The sequence below is a fragment of the Odocoileus virginianus genome, unplaced genomic scaffold, assembly GCF_023699985.2.
Source record: "Odocoileus virginianus isolate 20LAN1187 ecotype Illinois unplaced genomic scaffold, Ovbor_1.2 Unplaced_Contig_23, whole genome shotgun sequence".
NCBI lineage: Eukaryota > Metazoa > Chordata > Mammalia > Artiodactyla > Cervidae > Odocoileus > Odocoileus virginianus.
This window is the reverse complement of record NW_027224340.1, coordinates 1,234,399-1,256,028: the sequence shown is the minus strand read 5'-3', so window position 1 is coordinate 1,256,028 and position 21,630 is coordinate 1,234,399. Positions and strand designations below refer to the sequence as shown.

Sequence of the window (21,630 nt, the reverse complement as noted above, 5' to 3'; positions counted from 1 at the left end):
GGGCTGTCTGGGCCACAGTTCCCTCCCTCTAAGCCCCCCGTCCACTCGGAATCATGCATCTTTATTAAAAGACCCGGGAGAACTTCACACCTTTTTGTGTTTTAAACACTTCCCTCAAATAACAAATTCAGCAAAGACTAGGTAGAGGTTGGTTTGAACCCCATGTCCCTGGGGTGATCCGTCCACATCCTCCCAACACCTCCAGGCATCCCATTGCTCCAGACCGCCTGGCTCCAGCTCCAGCCTCCCCCAAATCCCCAAGGTTTTCTGCCTGCTTCCCCTGAGCCAGCCACGTCTTCCGGGTCACCCACCAGCAGCACCCAGTCCCGAGGGTCCCAGAAGGAGCAGACACACTCAGTGGGTAGCACACTTTACTGCGGTTTGGGGGAGGGGTACATCGCAGAGCAGCAGAGCAAACTTAAAACGGAGAGGGAGACACCCCCCAACGAGCCCCTTGGCCGTCTCCACCAGCGGGAAGTTGGCACCGAGTTGTATCCACCGACCCTACTCTCCCCCGGTTCGCTCCCCCGGGACCTCCAGACCCCTCTCCATCATGCTTGCAGAGAAGCCCAGGGAGGAAGGCCAGGGCCAGCCCTGAGGAGAGATCATTCATTTACCACTATCATTCATTCCAGGCGGTGCAGGACCCAGGAGTGATCATGGGCTGGGTCAGCCACAGAGGGACGGAGAGGAACTGGCCAAGGACCAAACCCCAGGGAAAGCCTGGAGTGGCCGCGGAGCCTCCCGTGGCGAGCCTGGACCACAGGATGACTCACGTGGCCGAGGGGTGCAGAGGCTGGCTGGACGCGGGTGCAGGGACGGACAGAGGGCCCACTGTTGGAGCAGAAAAGGCCAGGAGAAGCCGCACTCTCGGGTCAACCTCCAGAGCCCTCCTGCATCCTCCCACCCGAAGCACCCAGTCTCTCTGCCATCCTGCAGACCCTGGTCGGGGGACTGGCCTTCCAGACCCTACCTGTGGGGGCACCCGACTCAGGGTGGGGATGTGAGTGTGCCTGGTTCTGTGGCAGACTCCTGGCATGTGAGCCTGAAATGGCCCTGACAGCTCTCGGGGAGCGGACCACCCCCAGCAGGAGAGGGCATGTGAAGCCCTGCACACAGGACCGTGGCTGTGTGTTCTCATCTGCACACACACCTGGGCCTGTGTGATTTGCCTGTGCTGGGGCATACTGATTCAGGAGCTGCTGTGCCGCAAATGTGTCAGTGTGCGAGCGCGGCGGGGGCATGAGCATGGTGTGGTGGAGAGTGTGCCCTCAGTGGGCACAGGCGTGAGTCTGGTGTGTCCATCTCCCTAGTGTGTGCACAGTTGCAAGGCCTCACCCTCAGGCCCACCCTGTGACCTTGCTCAGCCCAACACTCACCGCCCTTCAAGCTGTTCCCAAACCTTTCCAGGCCCACAGTCCCCTGGCAACCCCCAGAGGACCCGCACCAACCTCCCTGCATCCGCTCACCTGCACTTTCTCTGCCAGGAACCCCTCCCTCCCCAAAATCCCCACCCAGGCTCAGACCCGGGTATCCAGGCTCAGAAGTGATTTTATTTCTCTGCAGATATCCTCACAGCCAGGCTGTTGGGTTGGGCCCGGCTTCCCCTCAGGGACCCAGGGGCCCAGCCTCCTGCCGGACGCCTCGTCCCTGAGATGTCCTGTAGCTGCAACTTGGAGCTGGTGGGGAGACAGGGAGGTCTCACAGCTGGGGCGGGCAGGAGCCACAGGCTGCGGAGCGGAGCCAAGGCTGCCCCCAGTGCCAGCCATGCCAGGCTGGGGAGGGGGCAGCCACAGGCTCAGGTGTAGGGGGACAAGCTCGGAAGCCCTGCGAGGGGGAGGGGGCCTCAGGGTCCAGCCCAGAGGAGGGCAGGCCCCAGGCTGAGCAGGAGCCCCCCGGCCAGGGCCCAGGGGCTGCGCCCCACCTGTGCCACCCCGTTGCACAAATCCTTCTCGCAGCAGTCCACGTCCACTTTCAAGATCCCAGAGTTAATGAAGCCCATCAGATAGTCTGAGAAAAAGTGCCGCTTCACAAAGTCACAGGATGAGGCACACATCTTGTTCACGGAATGATCCTTCCTGCCTGGGGATGAAGACGGGGAGCCTGGGATTGGAGCCCCACTAGCCTCTCAGCCTCGTTTCCAGGACCCAGCCCAGGGACCCTCCAGGTCAGCTCAGGACCCCGGAACAACACAACTGAGGCTTCAACCCACCCATGCTGTCCCCCAGCTCCGCGGAAAGAGTCAGAGAGAGTCAGGTACCTGCTGACTGTCACACAGCAGGGCAGGGTCAGGCCCCCAGACACACGCCATTGTCCGAGGCCAGAGGGACTCTGATGACACCACCGATCCCCACCTCCCAGCCTGGAGCCTGACTTACTGCTGCTGGGGTCTGTGATCCAGACAGTGGCACACACCGTGTCCGATGGATGGCACTGCTTGGGAGTGCAGTGGCTGGAGTTGGTGGTCAGTGTGCAGTCCTGGCACCACAGGCCGTGAGCTGGGCAGGGCATGGGGAGGAGAATGACTAGAGGAACCGGGGCTCGGGCCAGCCAGCCTCCTGCATCCTCCCCAGCTGCCTCATCGCAGGTCCTAGCAGAGCCGCGTGGCTGTAGGAGGCCAGGCACCCCCTGACCAGGAGTGACCAGGCCAAACTGGCACCTGGAGGACAGGCTGGGAAAACCTGTGTGCCTTTGGGCAGGTTGGGGTGAGGGTGCTGCCGCTGGAACTCCGGAAGCCCCTCTGCACCCCCAGGCCCCACACATACGCACAGTACACACGCACAGAGTCACACACATCACACCTGTGGTGCCTTCCTGCACACTCCTCCCCCCAGTTCACATCCCCCAGAATCCAGTTGGTTTGATCCAGGAAGGGCAGACAGGACTTGATGGGGAGCCGAGGGGCTCTGAGAAAAGTGAGGCCAAGAATGCCGTCCCCAGGCCAGGGCATCTGCACGGTGGCCAGCCGCCGGACCGAGGCCCAGGAGGAAGAGCACGCACGCCCTCGGAGCCAGGAGAGACCCACGTGGCTGCACCCGGGGCAGCCCAAGCAGAGGGTCACACGGTAAGGGCAAGGCTGGGGTCGCAGGGGTGTGGTGGGGCGGTGGCTTGGTGGGTATCATAGGAGAATGGCCGCCCCACACCTGGTTCTCTCCGGAGCTGTCTCGCACAGACTCTCAGGTGACCTGGACTCCCCCCCGCCATTGGCCCCCAGACTTACCGGGGGCCGAGCACAGCAGAGCGGCCAGCAGCACCAGGCCGAGGCCCTTCATGGCTGCAGGCATCATGCTCCAGGCGGGCCTCGGGGAGGCGCGGGGGCTGCGTGCGGGGGTCGTCTGGGACACCGGCCTGGCAGGGAGAAGACTCGATCAGGAAGGAGTCCAAGCCCCCTGCCCAGCTCGAAGGTCCCTCCCCTTTTCTGGCATCCCAAGGCAACCTCCATCCTGGAATCCAGAGCCTGGGGTCGCCGGGGAGCTCCAAAGCCCCGCCCCCAGCCCATCCGCGAGAGCATCCACCATGGCTGCACCCCCTCCAGGGAGAAGAGGCCTGCCCTCTCGCTGGGGGACGGCCCGAAATGCCCCCTTCTGGCGCTCCGCACCTGTGGGATGAGGGGTGGGGAGGCGGGGGTGGTCGGGAGGCGCGTCTTGTCCCTGGGGAGCCGTGGGTGCGTCCGGAGAGGAAAGGGCCGGATGAGGTGCGAGTGGACAGTACCTGCCGGCGAGGGGAGGGGCGCGCGCTACCCCCACCCCCACCTCTGGGCCGGGGGCCCGGGAACCGGCGCTGAGCCTCCTCCCCTGTCTCCTCACGCGAGCCTTGGCTCTCACCGCGGGTCTAGGCTTGGAGCGCGGGCCTCGGGTCGGGGGCACACTCACATCCCTGGGGTGCCGTGACTCCGGGGCTCCGGGCGGCGGGGGCGGCGCGGGGAGCAGTGCCCTTCGGTCTCCCTGCGGACTGGAACCCGGGTGCAGCCGTGTCTTTCGGGGAACGCAGCCGCAGACACGGACCCCGCGCGAGGGGCGGGGCGGAGCCGGGGCGGGGGCCGCGCGGGGGGCGGGGGCGGCTGGAGTCGCGCGGATGGGGGCGCCTGGGACTCAGGGCCCCGCAGGGTCACCGTCCCGGGCTGTCTTGGGCCCCCTGGCCAGCAGGCACCCCGCTCCCCCGCCCGCGCGCGCGCCCTCTCCGCTCCCGATCTCTTCACCCGTGCGCTTCCCCTACCTCCGCCTCCCCCCACCCGGGCACGGGCAGGTCCCTTCCCCCTCAGCTTGGCTGAGATCCCCTTGGAATTTCTCGGAAGAACGTTTACTGCGAAAGGAAACGAAAGGCACAAAGACGCAGAGAGGGAGGGAGGGAGGGAGCGCGGCAGGTACTAGCCCAGGACCCTGTTCGCGGCCCTTGGGCCGCCCCCCCTCCCCGACCCCATCACGATCCCGATGGTTCAAGGTTATTCTCCGCGCCCCCACCCCCACGACGACCCCACGAGCAGCCGCAGCCCCAAGGACTGCTGCCTCCAACCACACCCACACTCAGAGGGCAAGTCCCAAACCCTGGTCTTGGCATTCAAGGCCCTCTGCCACCTGCTCTGGTCCACTTCTCAGCTTTGTCTCTTGCCTTCTGCTCCCATCACGCCTGTCCTGCTGTGTTTTGCGCCTGCTGTCCCTCGTGCCTGAGTCCGGTCTCTGCTGGGCACTGCTGTCCGCTGGGCGAGGAGCAAGTGCTAACGTCCTTCCTTCAGTCCCGCCCTCATCTGTCCGACAAATATTTATGCAGACAGCCTGGGACCACACTCAGGTGTGTGACTGCAGGCACGATGCCTGCTCCCTGAGCCTCAGGTCCTTATCTATAAAATGGAACCACGAAAGCGTGTGAGGGCTGCACCAAACCCACAGGGAGAGAGATCACTGGGCACCCGGCCCAGGGCAAGTGCCGGCGAGAGGGCAGGCAAGCAGGGGACAATGGGGCAAATGGACAGGGGCTACCGTGGGATGAGGAGTAAAGAGAGAGGCCGGGGTGCGGACAAGGCCTCTCTGATGGAGCCAGTGATCCTCAGGAGGAGTGTCCGCCAGCTCCAAGATAAAGAGAGCAGGAGTGTTTGGGGGAGGGCTGGGAGGATGGCTCAGGCCACAATATGGAAAAGGGTTAGCTTTTGTCCCAAAACCTATTCGGCTGGGCAGAGTCTTAAGTCTGGGCTTGAGTCCAGATCCAGCCATCCTTGTGAGAATTAACACATGCATTTCAGATTTAACACAAGGCCTTCTCCAAGGGGCTGGGGCAGGGCAGATATCCTGGGTGCCCTCCCACAAGACCGGCCTCTACACCTTTTGGTCAGGTGGACACTGACTCTCTGTCCAGGATTGGGGTGATGGTGGGGTGGCACTTGGTGGCGGTCCCTGCAGATCACAGCCAACCTGCTCCTGGTTTGGGAATCTCTGCTGAAGTTCTGTCAGAGACTTGGAAGATCCCTGCCAGACCTAAGGCAAGGCAACCCACCCCCAATACCTGGGACTGGTAGTGTGGGGGCAGGCTCTCAGAGCCCCCAGTGACCCTGGGGTATTCTTGCCCTGGTGTATCTCCTTACTTTTTTTTTTTTGCCATCCCATTTAGCTTGTGGGATCTTAGCTTCTCAACCAGGGATCAAACCCAGGCCCTTGGCAGTCAGAGTGAGAGTCTTAACCACGTCCAGGGAGTCATCCCCTCCCCACTGAGCATGGCTGGACTCACTTCCAGTGAAGAGGGGGTGAGACCAGCGGGATGTCACTTCTGAGATCAGATTATTGAGACCGTCGCTTCTGATGTGGGCTCTGCCTCCCGTCCTCTCTCAGATTGCTCATCCTGCTGGCAGCCCTGTGCAGAGGCACCGAAGCCTGCCAACAACCACCAAAGAGACCACAGAAGTGGACCCCCCACAACCAGTGGAGCCCTGAGACGAGACCACAGCCCCAGCCAACAGCAACTTCATGAGAGAATGTGAGCCCGAGGTCCAGCACTTGAGTTCCTGACCCTTGGACACTTTAAGAGCATGAACAGTGTTGTTTTAAGTGCCTATGTTTGGGGGAAGTTTGTTATGCAGCAAAAGATAGCAAATGAGTAGGTTCTGGATTGGGCATGATGGGGGCAGATGCCAGATACCCAAAGAGTAATGCCCAAGGAGTTCCCCCCCCTCCTCCAGGGAATGCAGCTCAGGCCTGTTCCTTGGAGAGCAAAGACCCTGCTCTCCCCATGCTGGGCTTGGTTGCCAGGGAGAAAGATATTCCTAACCCAGTTTCCAAGCTACTCTGCCTTCCTCCAAATACACGTGAGATGATGTTGCCCTATCAGGATTTTTGCAGACAAGAATAAAAATCAGTCATGATGGGCAGAAGAAAGGGCAGAGTGTCCATGTGTGGCCCTGGCCCTTGCAGTCTGGACAGCCCCTGCATGGAGCTGTCCTTGACCTTCCTCCTCCCCACCTGACCTGGCCCAGGTGCCTAGATGCTGGTGCTGGGATCTGGCTCTGCCTGGAGACACTCTGACAAGTACCCACAGTCTGTAGGGTGACCATGTGACTGTTGCCCAAGTCTCATGCTCTACTGAGGGTCGGGATGATTGGTGGCCAGATGCCCCCGCAGCAGAGCCGCCTCGGGTGGTCAGAACCATGGACAGCGTCAGAGGCGGGGCATGGGGGAGTTCGCTGCTGGCTGCCTTGCCTCTGGAGTCTGGAAGCCAACAGCAGCAGAGCACCGGCCTCTGGGTCAGGCCCTCGCAGGAGAGGGGCAATGTTGCAGTCATGACTGAGCTGTGCTGCAGGGTTTCCTGGCTTGTATTTTGGGCCGACACCATCAGAATCCCTCCCAGCTGTCCAAGGGTGTGGGTCTGACCGTGGCCCCACCACCCTGCCTCACGGAGAGGGCCAGCCGAGGGTGGGCAGGGACATTTGTTCACACAGTGAACACTTTAAGAAAGGCTGCTGAGCTCAAGGAGAAAGTCCTTGATCCTCAGGATCCCTAGAATAGTGGGGAATGGCCAACAAGATGAGTGCTGTGCTGAATGGTGGCCCCCCAAATGATGCCCAGAATCTGTGAAGGTGATCCTGATAGGAAAATGGGACTTTAAGGATGAAATCAAGTTAAGGATCTCGAGATAAGGCCATCCTAGATTTGAGAGGTGGGGGCCAGATCCAGTGTCTGGTGTCCTTATAAGGTAGAGAGACACAGAGAGAGGCCACATAATAGAGGCAGAGACCTCAGGGCCACAGCCACATCCAGGGATGCCTGGAGCCCCCAGAGACTGGAAGGGGCAGGAAGGGCCCCCCCTGGAGCCTGTTGGTTGTTTTAAACCACAAGTTAGAGATTTGTTGAAGCAGCAGCAGGAAAGAGTACAGAGTGCAAGAGGCGCTGAAGAGAGGAAGGCGCCCCCTCACCCCGCCCCAGCCAGCCACCCTCCTGGAGAAGCTGGAAGGGCCTCCTGTGTTCTGAGGCCCCCCGCCTCTCACCCAAGCTCCTCAGGCAGTGCGCAGGGCCCTGAACCACGGCTTCACAGCCTGCCTCAACGCCACCCCTTCCCCCGAGCGCAGGACCTGGGCCAGTCCTGCCACCCCTGAGCCTCAAATTCCTCATCCACACGTGGGGAGAGGCACACCCCTCCCCAGAGAAGTGAGAGCTGGCCCCTCCCTCTCATGCCCTAGACTCGGGTCCCAAGAGGACAACGGCGAGAAGCCATCCAAGGTGGTCATTCCTTACCTGCGGTGGTCACAGTCACTTAGACTCTGGGCAGGCTTGGAGAAGAAGCAGAGCTGGGGCTTGGCCTAGGACCACTGCCACACTCCACCCTGACTTGGGCTCCCCTAGGCCACCCTCCCCACTCCCCCAGAGGTCTAACCTCGCCCCTCTCCCACCACCTCCTTCCCCATCAAAACTGCTGGCAAAACCCTTGTACCTAAAGTTCTGTCACACAGCTGCTGGGAGCGCAGGTGGGACGTCCCTGGACGGGCCGCGGGTCCCACTGCTCCTGCAGTGTGCCGGAAGCAACCCCCGAAGGCCTTCCCCCCACGGCCCCGGGAGGGGCTCCTGCCCGGCCTGGGCCACTTCCAGGCTTCTCGCGGAGGCACGTCCCTGCCACCAAGTTTGACGTAAGTTATCCTCTGCAAGTTCAGATCCCTCATCCCAAGCTCATCAGCGTCTTCCCTTTCTTCCTGGAGCCTTAGGCCCAAGCTTGCACGGCAGGCGGGGCCGCGCGGTCCTGTGCAGATGTGAGGTTTTGCACAGTGTCAAGCCCCCTCCCAGCGCCCCCTCCCAATCCCCCCTCTTGCACACAGCCCCTGCCTCGCCCATGTAACCTCTCCCCGGTTCAGGACACAAAGAGCTTCTTCATTCCTTTCTGCAGCTACAGAGAATCCCTGCAAAATTACTTTGAGAGTTAACAAATAACTGCGAGGGAGACGGCTCCCTGCTGCGATGGAATTAAATGCCCTGCAGAAGGCGCCCCTAACGGGTGCGTTATCCCAAGGGGGCGCCAGCAGCAAGGCCTGAAGCCTCCGGCGGGGTGGGCGTGGCCGGGGGCGAGGCGGTGGGCGGAGTTGGAGGTGGGCGGGGCCAGCGCAGCCTCCTCCCAGGTCAGGGTGCGCCCTCGGAGTGCCGGCGCGTGGAGAGCCACGGATCAGCAGTGGTGTCAAGAGGTCTCAGCTTCTAGCGCGTGGAGCTGTCCCCACGGCGCCCCCCGAGAGCTGCACAAGGAAGGAGATGCGAGAAAGTTTGGGTGGAGAATTAAGGCAAAGGGGTGTTTTCAGGGGCTTTTTATTTTCTTAATGAGAGACGCCTGAGTGTGTTTACCTGCAGGAGGAGAGGAACCAGTCCGGAAATTAAACATGGTATCACCGCACAATCCAGCAATCACGCTTCTGGGCACAGACCCCAAGGAATTGGGGGCAGGGACTGGGAAAGCTGTTAGCACACCCGTGGCCACTGCAGCATTATTCACAGTGCCTAAAACACGTTGCCACCCCAGGTGCCCTCGGAAGATGAAGGCTAATATGATGGGGTCTATACATACACCAGAATATTATTCAGCCCTACAAGGCAGGGAAATTCTGACACACGCTACGACGTGGGTGAAACGTGAAGACATTAGGCAGGGGAGAGGGAAGGGGAGTGAGTGTTTAATGGAACCAGAGTTTCGCTTTTGCAGAGGAAGGGTGGTGACAGCTATACAACAACATGAATGTCCTTCATGGCACTGAGTTGTGCATTTTAAAATGGTTACATGGCAATTTTTTTAAGTATTTATTTATTCATTCATTTGACTGCATCAAGTCTTAGGCAGGCTGGATCTTTGATCTTCATTGCAGTGTGCAGGATTGCTGGTTATGGGCATGCAGGATCTTTTTTTTTTTTTCAGTTGTGGCACACAGCGTCTTAGTTGCAGCGTGCAAACTCTCAGTTGCAGCATGTGACATCTAGTTTCTTGAACAAGAACCAAACCCGGGCTCCCTGCATGGGGAGTATGGAGTCTTAGCCACTGGGCAACCAGTAGATGTCCCAACATGGCAAATTTTACATTATGTGCATTTTACCAATTAAAAATATGAGGGATCACCCACCTTCCAGAGTAATGGAAATAAAAGCAAAAATAAACAAATGGGACCTAATTTAAACTTAAAAGCTTTTGCACAACAAAGGAAACTATAAGCAAGGTGAAAAGACAGCCTTCAGAATGGGAGAAAATAATAGCAAATGAAGCAACTGACAAAGAATTAATCTCAAAAATATATAAGCAGCTCATGCAGCTCAATTCCAGAAAAATAAACAACCCAATCAAAAAATGGGCCAAAGAACTAAACAGACATTTCTCCAAAGAAGACATACAGATGGCTAACAAACCTATGAAAAGATGCTCAACATTACTCATTATCAGAGAAATGCAAATCAAAACCACAATGAGGTACCATCTCACACCAATCAGAATAGCTGCTATCAAAAAGTCTACAAACAATACATGCTGGAGAAGGTGAGGAGAAAAGGGAACCCTCTTACACTGTTGGTGAGAATGCAAACTAGTACAGCCACTATGGAGAACAGTGTGGAGATTTCTTAAAAAAACTGGAATTAGAACTGCCATATGACCCAGCAATCCCACTGCTGGGCATACACACACCAAGGAAACCAGAAGTGAAAGAGACGTGTGCACCCCATGTTTATCACAGCACTGTTTATAATAGCCAGGACATGGAAGCAACCTAGACAAATGGATAAGAAAGCTGTGGTACATATACACAATGGAATATTACTCAGCTATTAAAAAGAATGCATTTGAATCAGTTCTAATGAGGTGGATGAAACTGGAGCCTATTATACAGAGTGAAGTAAGTCAGAAAGAAAAACACCAATACAGTATACTAACACATATATATGGAATTTAGAAAGATGGTAATGATGACCCTATATGCAAGACAGCAAAAGAGACACAGATGTAAAGAACAGTCTTTTGGACTCTGTGGGAGAAGGCGAGGGTGGGATGATTTGAGAGAATAGCATTGAAACATGTATATTACCATATGTGATCACCAGTCCAGGTTCGATGCATGAGACAGGGTGCTCAGGGCTGGTGCACTGGGATGACCCTGAGGGATGGGATGGGGAGGGAGGTGGGAGGTGGGTTCAGGATGGGGAACACATGTGTACACCCATGGCTGATTCATGTCAATGTATGGCAAAACCACTACAATATTGTAAAGTAATTAGCCTCCAATTAAATAAATTAAATTAACAAAAAAAAAGAGGGAAAATAAAGGAAGAATCAAGAGACAGAAGAGAGGGGAGCTGGAAGCATGGAAGCACAGGAGAGCAGAAGAACGCCTGGGGCGGGGAGGCTGGAGTGCCGGGGAGGCCACAGCAGAGGAGGGGGCATCCAGAGGGTGGGCGACACTGGGCATAGGGTGGGCAGGGTGCCAGTCTGGACGTGGCAACCTCGTGGCCCTTGCCTGAGAGGCCTGGCTTCTCATAGAAATGTGGGGTGGGGAATCTGAAGGTGCAGGGGCAGGGGTGCTGACAAGCACCGTGGGTGGGGGTTCCACCACAGGCAGCCCCGAAGCAGGTGCTGCACACTAGGGATCCCTGGTGGGGCTGGGGCGGGGGGTGGGGGCAATGGCAGGTGAGACTCTCCGGAGTCAGTGTGGATGGGCTGAGAGTGTCCAAGGGTTAGAGAAAATTGATCTGCGGTCTGGACGTGTGGAGGCGGGAGAATGAGCAAATGGAGGGTGAGCACCTGCAGTCAACAGGGGCTCCTCCACCCCAGTGCGTCTTCTCACAGGGTCCTGGGGTACGGGCGAGTGGGTCCCCTAAGACCGCCCAGAGCCTACTCCCTCTGATCGGCCCACCCCTGCCCGCCTGTTTCTTGATAATGGATTTCAGGAGAGAGGGAGACTTGGACCCCATCAGAAACCCTGGGAGCTGCCTCATTGGCCAGTCACTGTGGGGCCATCGGAAGCAGAGAGAGAATCCATAAGAGACCTCTCGTGGCCCCTGCCCGCCTGGGAGGAGGATCTGGACTCTGATCTAAGAAGGAAGGCAGTCTCTCTTCTCCCAGAGAGCGTGGGAAGGAGCCCAGAGCAGGGAGTGGGGCATGAGGGCCAGCGCATCTGCAGCCATATCTGCCCTAAAGGCCCCCCTCCCCCATGGCTGTGTGCGGCCAGCAGGGCAGATGCCTTTCCCACCCCCAGGATGCCAGACCTCAGCCCCTCAGTTAGAAACACTGAACATCTTTTCCCTGGTCTGGGTCCGATTCACATTGGTGACCCCAGAGACCTGGGGTAGGGGCTCATAGCCCAGGACAGGGCCACACAGCTCCCCAAAGAGAGCAGGGCCCATGCCCACCCCCTCCAGCTCCCCCTCTACCCAGGCAGGAGGGGTGTGGACGGCCAGTGGGCCAAGGGAGGCCAGGGCAGGCTGGGAGGGGACCAGACCAGCAGCGCCCACGAGGCCACTCTCGGGAGCCAGCCCAACTGAGCAGGGCAGAGCAGGCAAGGCCAGGCCCATGTCAGGCATGGGTCTCTGGGCTGGAAGCTGGGCCCCAGGCTGCCTGTGTGTGTGGGCAAGGCCGAGGGAGAAAGCACTGACGTCCAAAGGCAGAGGCTCTAAAGTGGGCCTCAGCTGCCCACGGGGCCTCCAGCCCTCAGCCTTGGCCCTGGGAGTTTGAAGGAGGTATGTCTCCACCCCAGGGGTCTTCAGGGAGGCCCTTGTCCCTGAAGCCTGGGGTCAGAGAGTGCCAGGAGGGGTTGATTTTGCGGCCAGAATGCTTGAAGACAGCTGGGTGGGGACGGAGCCGGCATATACTCACTCTGACCTGAGGACTAGGGGCCTCGACCACTCCTGTGGGACCCCAGCCCTGGCCTGGCCTGGCGTGTGACTGCGTCTGCGTAGGGGGGGCCAGCCCCCGTTGCCTCTCCTGGGACGGGATGAGGGAGCAGGGCAGGGCTGGGGGAGAGGAGGGGGGAGGGGCACCCTGGGGTGGAGGGGTGGTGAGGAGGGGGCAGAGTCCAACCCTGGCAGTAATTCCCTGTCAGTAAAGTAGCGATGGTAACACTACACACCCCTAGAGTTGTTGAGGACCAATAAAGTGGTATATAATTTTAACTAGTGAATTAAATGATGTTATTTTTTATTTGCATCTGGGCCAAGGAGGAGCTGAGCCTGTCTGGGGGGTCAGGCGGCAGGTGGAGACCCCCTGCTCTCTAACATTTCTGGGAACCCCCATGGGGCCCTGCCTGGGAGCAGCTCCTGGAAGCCCAGGTCAGAGCACCTGCAGGAGGAAGGCAGTGTGCAGGGCCAGCATGCAGGCCACCACGAACACCAGCCTGAGGAATGCAGAGGGCAGGTCCTGGGCCATGAGCACGGAGGATGACCCTGTCTGGAGAGTAATTTTGGCCTCCAGATGGGGGTGGGCTGGGGACAGCTGACAATCAGAGACTAGAGGCCAGGCAGCTCCCCGCAGAAGCGGGGGCTGTTCAAGCAGCCCAGTGCCCACAGGGAGAAGACAGTGCACTGGCTCAGAGGAACGGGGGCGGGAGGATGATGCTTGGTGGCTGAGACTTCAGAGGAAGGTCATCCCAGCCGGCCCTGGGGGGCACTGTGCCAGGCACTGTTCTACAGGCCAGCAGGCACTGGCTCTTGATGGCCATGACCGCTTCGAGAGTGCAGAAGCCCAGTCAGGGGAAAGAGGCCTGGGCTCAGGCTCAGACGGTCTCACCCAAGAACCAGCTCTCAGTCTCTGCTCCAAGTGCCCCCGAGGATGTCCCACCCACGGGGAGACTCAGGCTGGGCAAGTTCAGGGAGCAGCCCCGGTGAACAACGGGGGCAGGCTCGCAGCCCTGACTCCAGGCCTGAGTCTAGCCTCCTGCCCTGGCCCACCTTTTGTTGGCCTCAAGGAAGGGGCTTCTCAGCGCCCACCCTGCAGCCCACAGAGGAGGAAGGGGTGAGCGGGCAGCCCCCTCACACAGTGCAGCGCTGGCAGGAAGAGGCAGGCTCCCAGCAGTCCCGGAGGCCGGCTCCAGAGGGCAGGAGGCCAACACGAGGGATGGAGAGAGAAGGAGGAGTTGGTGGCATGTGACACGCGCATGTGGGGCTCTGCGGTAGTCAGACATGAGCTGCAAGGAGGTGACAGAGGCGGAAACACAAGAGGTGGTGGATCAAGCTAAGCCCCAACCATCTGAGGACCATCCCACCCCGACCTCATCCAGAAGGGGCAAAACTATGGTGTGGCGGTGGGCAGCTTACCCTGATAGAGAGACAGCACGGTGACACAAGAGAACGCCCACGGCTGCCCGTGCCCAGACTAGACAGGCATACAACCTCTCGCAAATCCAACTCATTATACCAACGTTAATAAAGCCTACAGGTGGTTTCGTGCTCCACTGGGTGGGCTGTTCTTAGCAAATCAAGGGTAAGGGTGTGTGCAATAATGAACTTGTTAGAGAACTCGCAACAGGAGAGCCAAGAGCCATCACCGGTTACTCACCCACGATCGCACCGCCTCCTCCCCCATCACTCCCTAACCCTAACAGCTGCCTCCTCAGCGAAACACTATCACCACCCTGAAGCCAGTGCAGAACGGGCTGGTTTCTTTTTTTGTTTGTTTTTGGGTTTTTTTTGTTTGTTTGTTTTTGTTTTTGTTTGGTTTTTTGTTTGTTGTTGGGGGGGGCTGGTTTCATTTCACAGAAACAGACGGCTCTTCCTCTGAGAGTCTTTATCCTTTATCTTCCTGTACTTAAGCAGGAAGCGGTAGTTTGCAAATATTTGCTAGCTATCACAAGGACTCAGATGTCTGGTCCAGTCTCCCACTGACCTCCTTGGTTGAAGCTCTCTGTCTGACAGAGGGCATGCCACCCCGGGACAGGACAGCCTCGGGGACATCAGCAGGGGCCGCATCCCAGGGAGAGGAGACAGCAGCGCGGAGGCCCTGGGTGGGGCGGAGGGCAGCGGCGGCCGGCGGGCCCACACAGTGCTGGTGGGACAGGGAGGCCTACCGGGAGCACCACAGCCGTATTTCACTCTGAAATGCTCTTAACAAGGTCCCGGGAGAGGATGCAGCCGACTCGTGGTTGACGGTGCCGCTCAGCGGTCTGCAGCTGGAGGGTCCACGAGGCCAGGCTCCCATGGCTGATGCCCGGACCTGGGTCTCAGGGGGAGACACGGGGCGGGGACTGGCCAGCCCGCACTGCAGGGCTGAGGCTGCAAGGCTGGGGCGGAGCCGCTCGGGAGGGCAGGACACCCCACCGGCCGCCGCAGTGACTTCCCTTCCCCCGCCTCTGGAGTCAGGGTGGGAAATGACCATCCCTGGCCCAGTGCCTGGCCTGGGGGCCAGTGTGAGGTCCATTGTTTGAGACTGGAGCTGGGGGGCCCGGGGCCCTGGGAAGCCCCCAGCAAGGCCCTTTGTCCCACTTCCCACAGATCCAGAGGCCCGGCGAGGCCCTGGTGAGCAGACGCGGCAGAGGTGGTAGCCCCGCAGGATGAAGGCGCTGGCGGCTGTCCTGCTGGCCCTGCTGTGGTGCGGGCAGCAAGGTACCTGGGGTGAGGGGCGGCCCTGTAGCGAGAGGGACGGCCCGGTCCAGGCCACAGGCCCTCAGGGTCACCTCACCCAGGGGCAAGACGTGGCTTGGGGAGGAGGACAGGGGGCACCTGCAGTCCGAGGCCAGAGGGAGGTGGGTGGGCTGTCCTGGGTCCACACGGGTCCCCAAACCTGCAGCCCTGGCCCCAGCCACACGCCCAGGTGCCAGCGATCCTCCCCACCCAACCCCACCCAACCCCACCCAGTCTCAGCCTCTCAGGCTTGGCGGTGCCCGCCATCCAGGGGCCGGAGTGTGGGGCTGTGAAGGGCCAGCGCCCAACCCCTAGTGTTGCTGGCAAGGATGCCGCCAGGCTGCACGCCAGTCAGGAGGCGGGGCCGGGGCTCGGAGACCCAGGCAGCGACCTCACCAGCTCGGGAGGCGGCAGGGAGGTCAGAGGGACTGGAAAGGGGGTGCTGGACCGAGGGGAGAGGGCACGGCACTGGGCCCCGAGCCTGTGTTCTCTGTGCCCGGGTAGTGGAGGTTTACAGGCGTCCCTGCGCGGCCAGGGAGAGGGCGGGCACAGGAGGACGAGGATGACGACCCGGACGCTGGGCGCGAAGGCTACGACGATGAGGAGGACGAGGAGGAAGAGGAGGCCAGCATGCCTGCGGGCAGCAGGGGCTCAGGTACCTGCCCACCCCGCCCCAGCGTGGGGGCACGCCACCCTCTTTCTCAGCGTTTGCCTGCGTGCCTCGAGGCTGACAGTGAGGAACCCACAGGAAGAGACATCCGCTGCCAGCGTCCCTGCCCTCAGGGCAGGGGAAGGGGGAAGAGGGGCCCCTGACACTCAGCACACCCTCAGTTCTCACCCTGGCAGTGACCCCCAACTGCCATCCAGAGGAGGGGGCTAGAGAAGGAGCCGGTCCTGGGAAGGGCAATGGTGCTGGGGCAGAGAGGTTAAATAGGAGTTCACCAGGCAGACCGGGGCACAGCAGAGCCCCAGGATGGAGAGACCAGCGACCCTGGGTGTGGAGTCCAGTTCAGAAATACACAACTGTCCCGGGGAGGCAGGGCGGCGGGGCGGGAGAGCAAGGGGGCCAGTCCTGAGGTGGGGGTGCAGGGGGCTCCAGCAGGGCAGGGTTTGAGGGGTCAGCAGAGAGTGGGAGAGGCGGACAGGAACTGGGAAGGGACCTCGGAGGGGAAGAGGCTGGGAAGCGGCAGGCCTGGGTGAGCTGGGGGTGCTCCGGGGCTGTGCCCCTCACGAAGCTGAGCCCACCCGGCCCCCCAGGGCCACAGTGCTACGCGTGCCAGTCCCTGCACAAGGGGGAGAACTGCCGGCAGGTGCAGAGCTGCGCGCTCCCCAAGACATGCAAAGCCATTGTCTCCTCCTGGAACGCTGGTGAGGAGCCACCGGGGGTGGCGGGACGGCGTCACCCATGCCTGTGAGGGGCCCCGTCCCTGCCATGTCCTGTCACGTGTGACCTGCTCTCTCCCCCCACAGAGTCAGGTCCCCAGACCACCTACTCGGGGTGGTGTGCAGACACGTGTCATCCCACCAGCAGGACTGTGGAAGGATCCCTGACGACCATATCCTGCTGCCAGTCCAGCCTGTGCAACACCCCACCCTGGCAGGACCCCCAGGGGAGAGGGGCAGGCGGCCCCCGGGGGAGCCTTGCCACTGTGGCTGCCACCCTCCTGCTCATCCTCCTGGCCGGTCTTCAGGCGATGGCGCTTTGAGTGGGGCGGTCCCTCCTCGTGCCCAGCCTGGCTTGCACCCTGGCTGGCCAGCACTCTATCCGCTGTCCCCTCCCCTGGACCATGGAGAATAAACTGGAAGCACCTGTGATGACCCCGCCGCACTGGTTCCTCTCGGCCACGGCTGCCCTTCCTCGGTTTCCCCTTCCAGCATCCTGACCTTCTCTCCCTGCCTCTCCCTGGCAGATGGCCAGCACGTGGGCCTTAGGTCCAGGCCTCAGCGGCTCACAGGGTGGGTCCACACGGCTCCCCGCCCCCAGGAGAGAAAACACTCACTGCATGCCAGTGGGGAGCCCACCCCAGTTTGCTCCCCAACTTCTTGCCGGAGAAAACCTCCATCCATCCATGTGACGGGCAGCCCTTTCAGGGAGGAGACTTGGGGAGGAAGGTTTCCTTGGCCTACAGGAGGAAAGGGCCCCACCCAGGGCTGCTTGGGGGTGAATGGAATTAATGAGGGGCTGGAAGACAAACAGAAAAGAGAGGGAGGCAGGTGGTGTGTGGCTCAGATGGGACTTTGCAACCAACCACTCAGCTTGCGGGGGGACGGGGCAGAGGAGGGGCAGTCAGGGAGAAGCGGCAGGGCAGAGCAGGAGCCCCACGGCTTCCTCAGTCTCTGCTCCACTGGACGGGTGTCGCTGGTTGCTGGGCGCTCGGCCTCTGTGACTGGTGCCTGGACGGAGCCAAGCCCCGGAGAGGGCTGGGCTTCAGTTTCCCCATCAGAGCGGTATGGAACAAGGCACAGAGGACCCTGGTGCCCACCAGCTCAACATCCTGTGCAGGGAAGCCCAGACCTCCATCTTGCCTGCCCAGCATCCCTGCAGGCAGAGTGGCCTCCCACCGTCTATTTTCCCCTTTCCTCACTAAGGGAAAACTCTTAGTAAGGAGGTTTGTCCTCCTCACTGTCCTGGCACATAACAGTCCACCCGACAGAGGCGACATGTCTGCCCGGGGCCACGCAGTCGGTGGTGGCAGGTCCGGGACCCAGCCCGGGGCTTCTGGTCAACAGTGGCCGCCTTCCCGGGAGGCCACAGGCCGGTGGACGGCAGAGCCAGGGCACCTGAGCCAGAGGTTGCAAGCAGCTGGATGGCGGCCAAGACCCAACTAGATCCCCAGGCTGAGTCCAGTCTGAGGTACCAGTGGACAGTCACAGCCAGAGCCTCGTCACAGGGCTCGGCGTTCAAGGCCAGTCCCCGGAAGGAGAAGCCAGAGGCCCCGGGAAGCTGTGTGGTCAGCCCCTCCCTCCCATCCAGCCCAGCAGCACCTCTGTGCCTTCCCAGAAGGCTGGCGGGGAACACGTCCATCCAGATCAGGGGCCCTGCTCCCCATGGCTGCCGAAGCAAATGACCACAAACCACACACACGAGTTATCTTGTGGTCCGGAGGTCAGAAGGAATGGCAGGGCTGTGTTCCCCTTGGAGGCCATGATAGTCCATTTTGTGTGTCAGCGTGCCTGGACTAAGGGATGCCCGTGAAGCTGGCAAAACATTATTCCTGATGTTTCTGTGAGGGTGTTTCCAGAAGAACTTGGCATGCGAACGGTGGGCCTGAGAAAGATCACTGCCCCATGTGAGTGGGCATCACCCAGGCCATCCAAGGCCCAGACGGAACAAAAGGCAGGAAGGACCAATTCCCTCTTCTGGAGCTGGGATGCCCATCCTGTCCTGCCTGCCAACATTAGAACTCCTGCTTCTCGGGCCTTTAGGGCTCAGAGGGAATGACACCACCACAGACCCGCTCTCCTGCTTCCAGGGAGTGGACTGGGGGCTTCTTGGCCTCCAAGACTGTGTGAACTGATTCCTCTGTGTGTGTCTGTGTCCTGACCTGCTCTGCTAATAACGACACCAGTCAGCTTGGGTTAGGGCCACTCTCATGACCTCATGTACCTTAGTTCAGTTCAGTCGCTCAGTCGTGTCCAACTCTTTGCGACCCCATGGACCACAGCACACCAGGCCTCCCTGTCCATCACCAACTCCCAGAGCTTACTCAAACTCATGTCCATTGAGTCGGTGATGCCATCCAACCATCTCATCCTCTGTTGTCCCCTTCTCCTCCTGCTTTCAATCTTTCCCAGCATCAGGGTCTTTTCAAATGAGTCAGTTCTTCACATCAGGTGGCCAAAGTATTGGAGTTTCAGCTTCAGCATCAGTCCTTCCAATGAATATTCAGGACTGATCTCCTTTAGGATGGACTGGTTGGATCTCCTTGCAGTCCAAGGGACTCTCAAGAGTCTTCTCCAACACCAGAGTTCAAAAGCATCAATTCTTTGGCGCTCAGCTTTCCTTATAGTCCAACTCTCAAGTGACTACTGGAAAAACCATAGCTTTGACTAGACAGAACTTTGTTGACAAAGTAATGTCTCTGCTTTTTTAATATGCTGTCTAGGTTGGCCATAACTTTTATTTCAAGGAGTAAGCGTCTTTTAATTTCATGGCTGCAGTCACCATCTGCAGTGATTTTGGAGCCCAAAAAAAAATAATGTCACTGTTTCCATTGTTTCCCCATCTATTTGCCAGGAAGTGATGGGACCAGGTGCCAGGGTCTTAGTTTTCTGAATGCTGAGTACCTAAATCACCTTTAAAAACCCCCGTCTCCAAACACAGGCCCATCCTGAGGTCCTGATGTTAGGACTTCAGCTCATGAATCTGGGGGCACAGTTCAGTCCGTCATAAGCGGCTAAGACAGGGCTCTGTTGGGGGCACAGAGCACAGTCAATATCCTGAATTGAATTTAAAGGAAGTGTTTGCCAGAGTGGTGGAGATGGGGAGGAGGGGCAGGGGCCTGGCAGAGAAGGCTTGGCCCAGGGGGATGTGCAGGCAGACAGGAGCTGGGATGGCTGGAGCTTGGTTCAAAAAGCCAAGACTCGACTCCTGAGCACCAGGCCCCATCTGTGCCCTTGACACGCACAGCTGGTGGCCAGGCAGGGTCGCCTGCTCCTGCTGGCTCCCACAGTACTCTGTCCATCTGCTCCTAAGGTTGCCTATGTCCCCCACAAGCCCCATGGCAACAGCAGCCAAGGTTGGGGCGCCAGGTCCTTCCCACAGATCTTCTTCATAAATGCAAACAGGCCTCTGCCGGCCTGCAAACCCCATCCCCCGGGCCTTCTCCACCCCCTCTCCAGCTGCAGCACCAAGCCCACTAGAAACCACCTCCTGGGATCCCCTCAGGTCCGGTGTCCCCACCCAGCCCTGGAGTTGGTAGCAAACTCAAGGAGAATGCTGTATTTCCTTCTTTGCTGGGCTCACCCAAGTTACCAGTTGGACAAGGGGCTCGGGGGTCCTGTCCCAGCAGGCAGGTCCCCCGTGGCCACCCCACCCCACACCGGTTCCATTCATTTGGTGTTTTTCTCCGGACTTCCTCAGCACAGGAAGCAGGTGGCCATGGTCACATTTCCTGTCCTTGTTCTCAACCATGAGAACTGGGTGAGGATAAAGCAGTGATCCCAAAGCAGGACATTCCTGAGGACAGAGATTCCCGGCCGTCGGCCTTGGACAGACCGAGCGGCGCCCTCCGGGGACCGCCAGGGTTTGCAGAAGCTGACGGACTCGGGCACTGGTCAGTGGCAGGAGTTGAGCGAGGCCGCTGACTCTGTGGCACCCAGTCCCACCAGGAACTCTCCGGAACAGAGGGGAGTCAGAGCCATGGCACTGGAAGGCATCAAGCCTGAGAACGAGGGGCTGGGGGGGACACGGGGATGCAGAAAGGCGTTTCAGTGTCAAGGATGGCGGTCAGAGCAGAGCAAAGCTGCCCTCACCTGTGGGACCAGGGCGGCTCTGGGTTCCCACAGGTGGAGAACTGGGGCGGGGGCTATACTGGAGTAACGTGGCAAAAGCCGCCCCCTGGGGTGCCTCCTTACTCAGCTTCATAACCCTCCCAGAAAGAAAGGCCTGGTACTTGGTGGAGGTGGAGGCAGGTGGGATCTCAGCCCCACAGAGCAGGCATCCTAGAGAGGAGCAGGCCTGTGAAGTCCCAACCTCAGGACATCCCGGGCGAGAAACCCTTGAAAGCCGCGGCTGCTGGGACACCCCCAGGGCCAGGCTGTGATCCACCAGCTGCAGACAGAGCCCGCCTCCGCCCAGGGTGCACGCATACCATGCGGGAATGCCCAGCTTCCCTTGCCCGACCCTCTCCCCATCCAGGCTCAGGATTGCCCAAGGATTTACCTCCTAGTAAGTCTGTAAGTGCACGAACATCGGTAAAGTTACAGAATTGGAAAATGGATATACTTACCACCCACCCCTCGCCATCAGCTGTAAGCCTGAGGGGGCAGATGTTAGCTTTCCTAAGTATATTTGTGTGACACGTAGTAGAGGAAACGAAACACCCACAGTTCAGTAATCAGTGTCTAGGAAGAACCACAATAACGTCGCCCGACTCCTCCGGTCCAGTGCACGCCTGCAGCACTCTCTGGATTTACCTCCGAGCCACGACAGCTCCAATTTCCTGAATTGCAATTCCTTGGGCTATTCCCAAATAAATTTGCTTTTGCTGGTAAAAGACCTGGCTACCACTCTATTATCGAATATAGTATAGTAGCAACGAAGAGGGAATAGAGTGGAATTTGGTCTTGAGTATGTTGAGACTGCAGTACTTGAAGCTCCTGCAAGGATAAAGTCTAAGGGACAGATGCACAACAGGAGCCAGAGCCAGAGACACGTGAGAGAAGGCAGCATCTAGGGGCATCAGGGCCAAGTGCCCATTCACTGAATTGCCATAATGAGAGCCCCACCAGGCTACTGGAAGGACACGTCAGGAAATAGAGAAAGCAAAACAGCCCACCCCCAGAAGACTTGTTTTTCTGGTGTGGGAAGGGAAGATGAACATAATAAACACAATAATAAGGAAATTACATAGCCTGTTGGAAA

General features: G+C 59.3%; 2 protein-coding genes across 8 annotated transcripts in view; one reads left to right on the top strand and one right to left on the bottom strand.

Moving 5' to 3' along the window:
• Positions 1 to 357: 357 nt before the first annotated feature.
• Positions 358 to 21,630, bottom strand: part of LY6H (lymphocyte antigen 6 family member H) — a 31,367-nt gene continuing 10,094 nt past the window's right edge. The window contains exons 1-5 of one of the 7 annotated variants that reach the window (XM_070464436.1): positions 4,216 to 4,335; positions 3,873 to 3,944; positions 3,221 to 3,348; positions 2,379 to 2,498; positions 358 to 2,082 (exon numbers count right to left, since the gene is read on the bottom strand). In XM_070464436.1, coding sequence (XP_070320537.1) covers positions 1,847 to 2,082; positions 2,379 to 2,498; positions 3,221 to 3,348; positions 3,873 to 3,874 — 486 coding nt within the window. In that variant the 5' untranslated portion in view covers positions 3,875 to 3,944; positions 4,216 to 4,335 and the 3' untranslated portion in view covers positions 358 to 1,846. The other 6 variants (XM_070464437.1, XM_020881063.2, XM_020881062.2 and 3 more) reach the window with 6 other exon arrangements.
• GPIHBP1 (glycosylphosphatidylinositol anchored high density lipoprotein binding protein 1) lies at positions 14,714 to 16,862 on the top strand. The gene is made up of 4 exons (XM_020881064.2): positions 14,714 to 15,026; positions 15,580 to 15,699; positions 16,302 to 16,412; positions 16,515 to 16,862. The coding sequence occupies exons 1-4, from the start codon at positions 14,975 to 14,977 to the stop codon at positions 16,748 to 16,750; spliced, it is 519 nt and encodes a 172-aa protein (XP_020736723.2). The 5' UTR covers positions 14,714 to 14,974; the 3' UTR covers positions 16,751 to 16,862.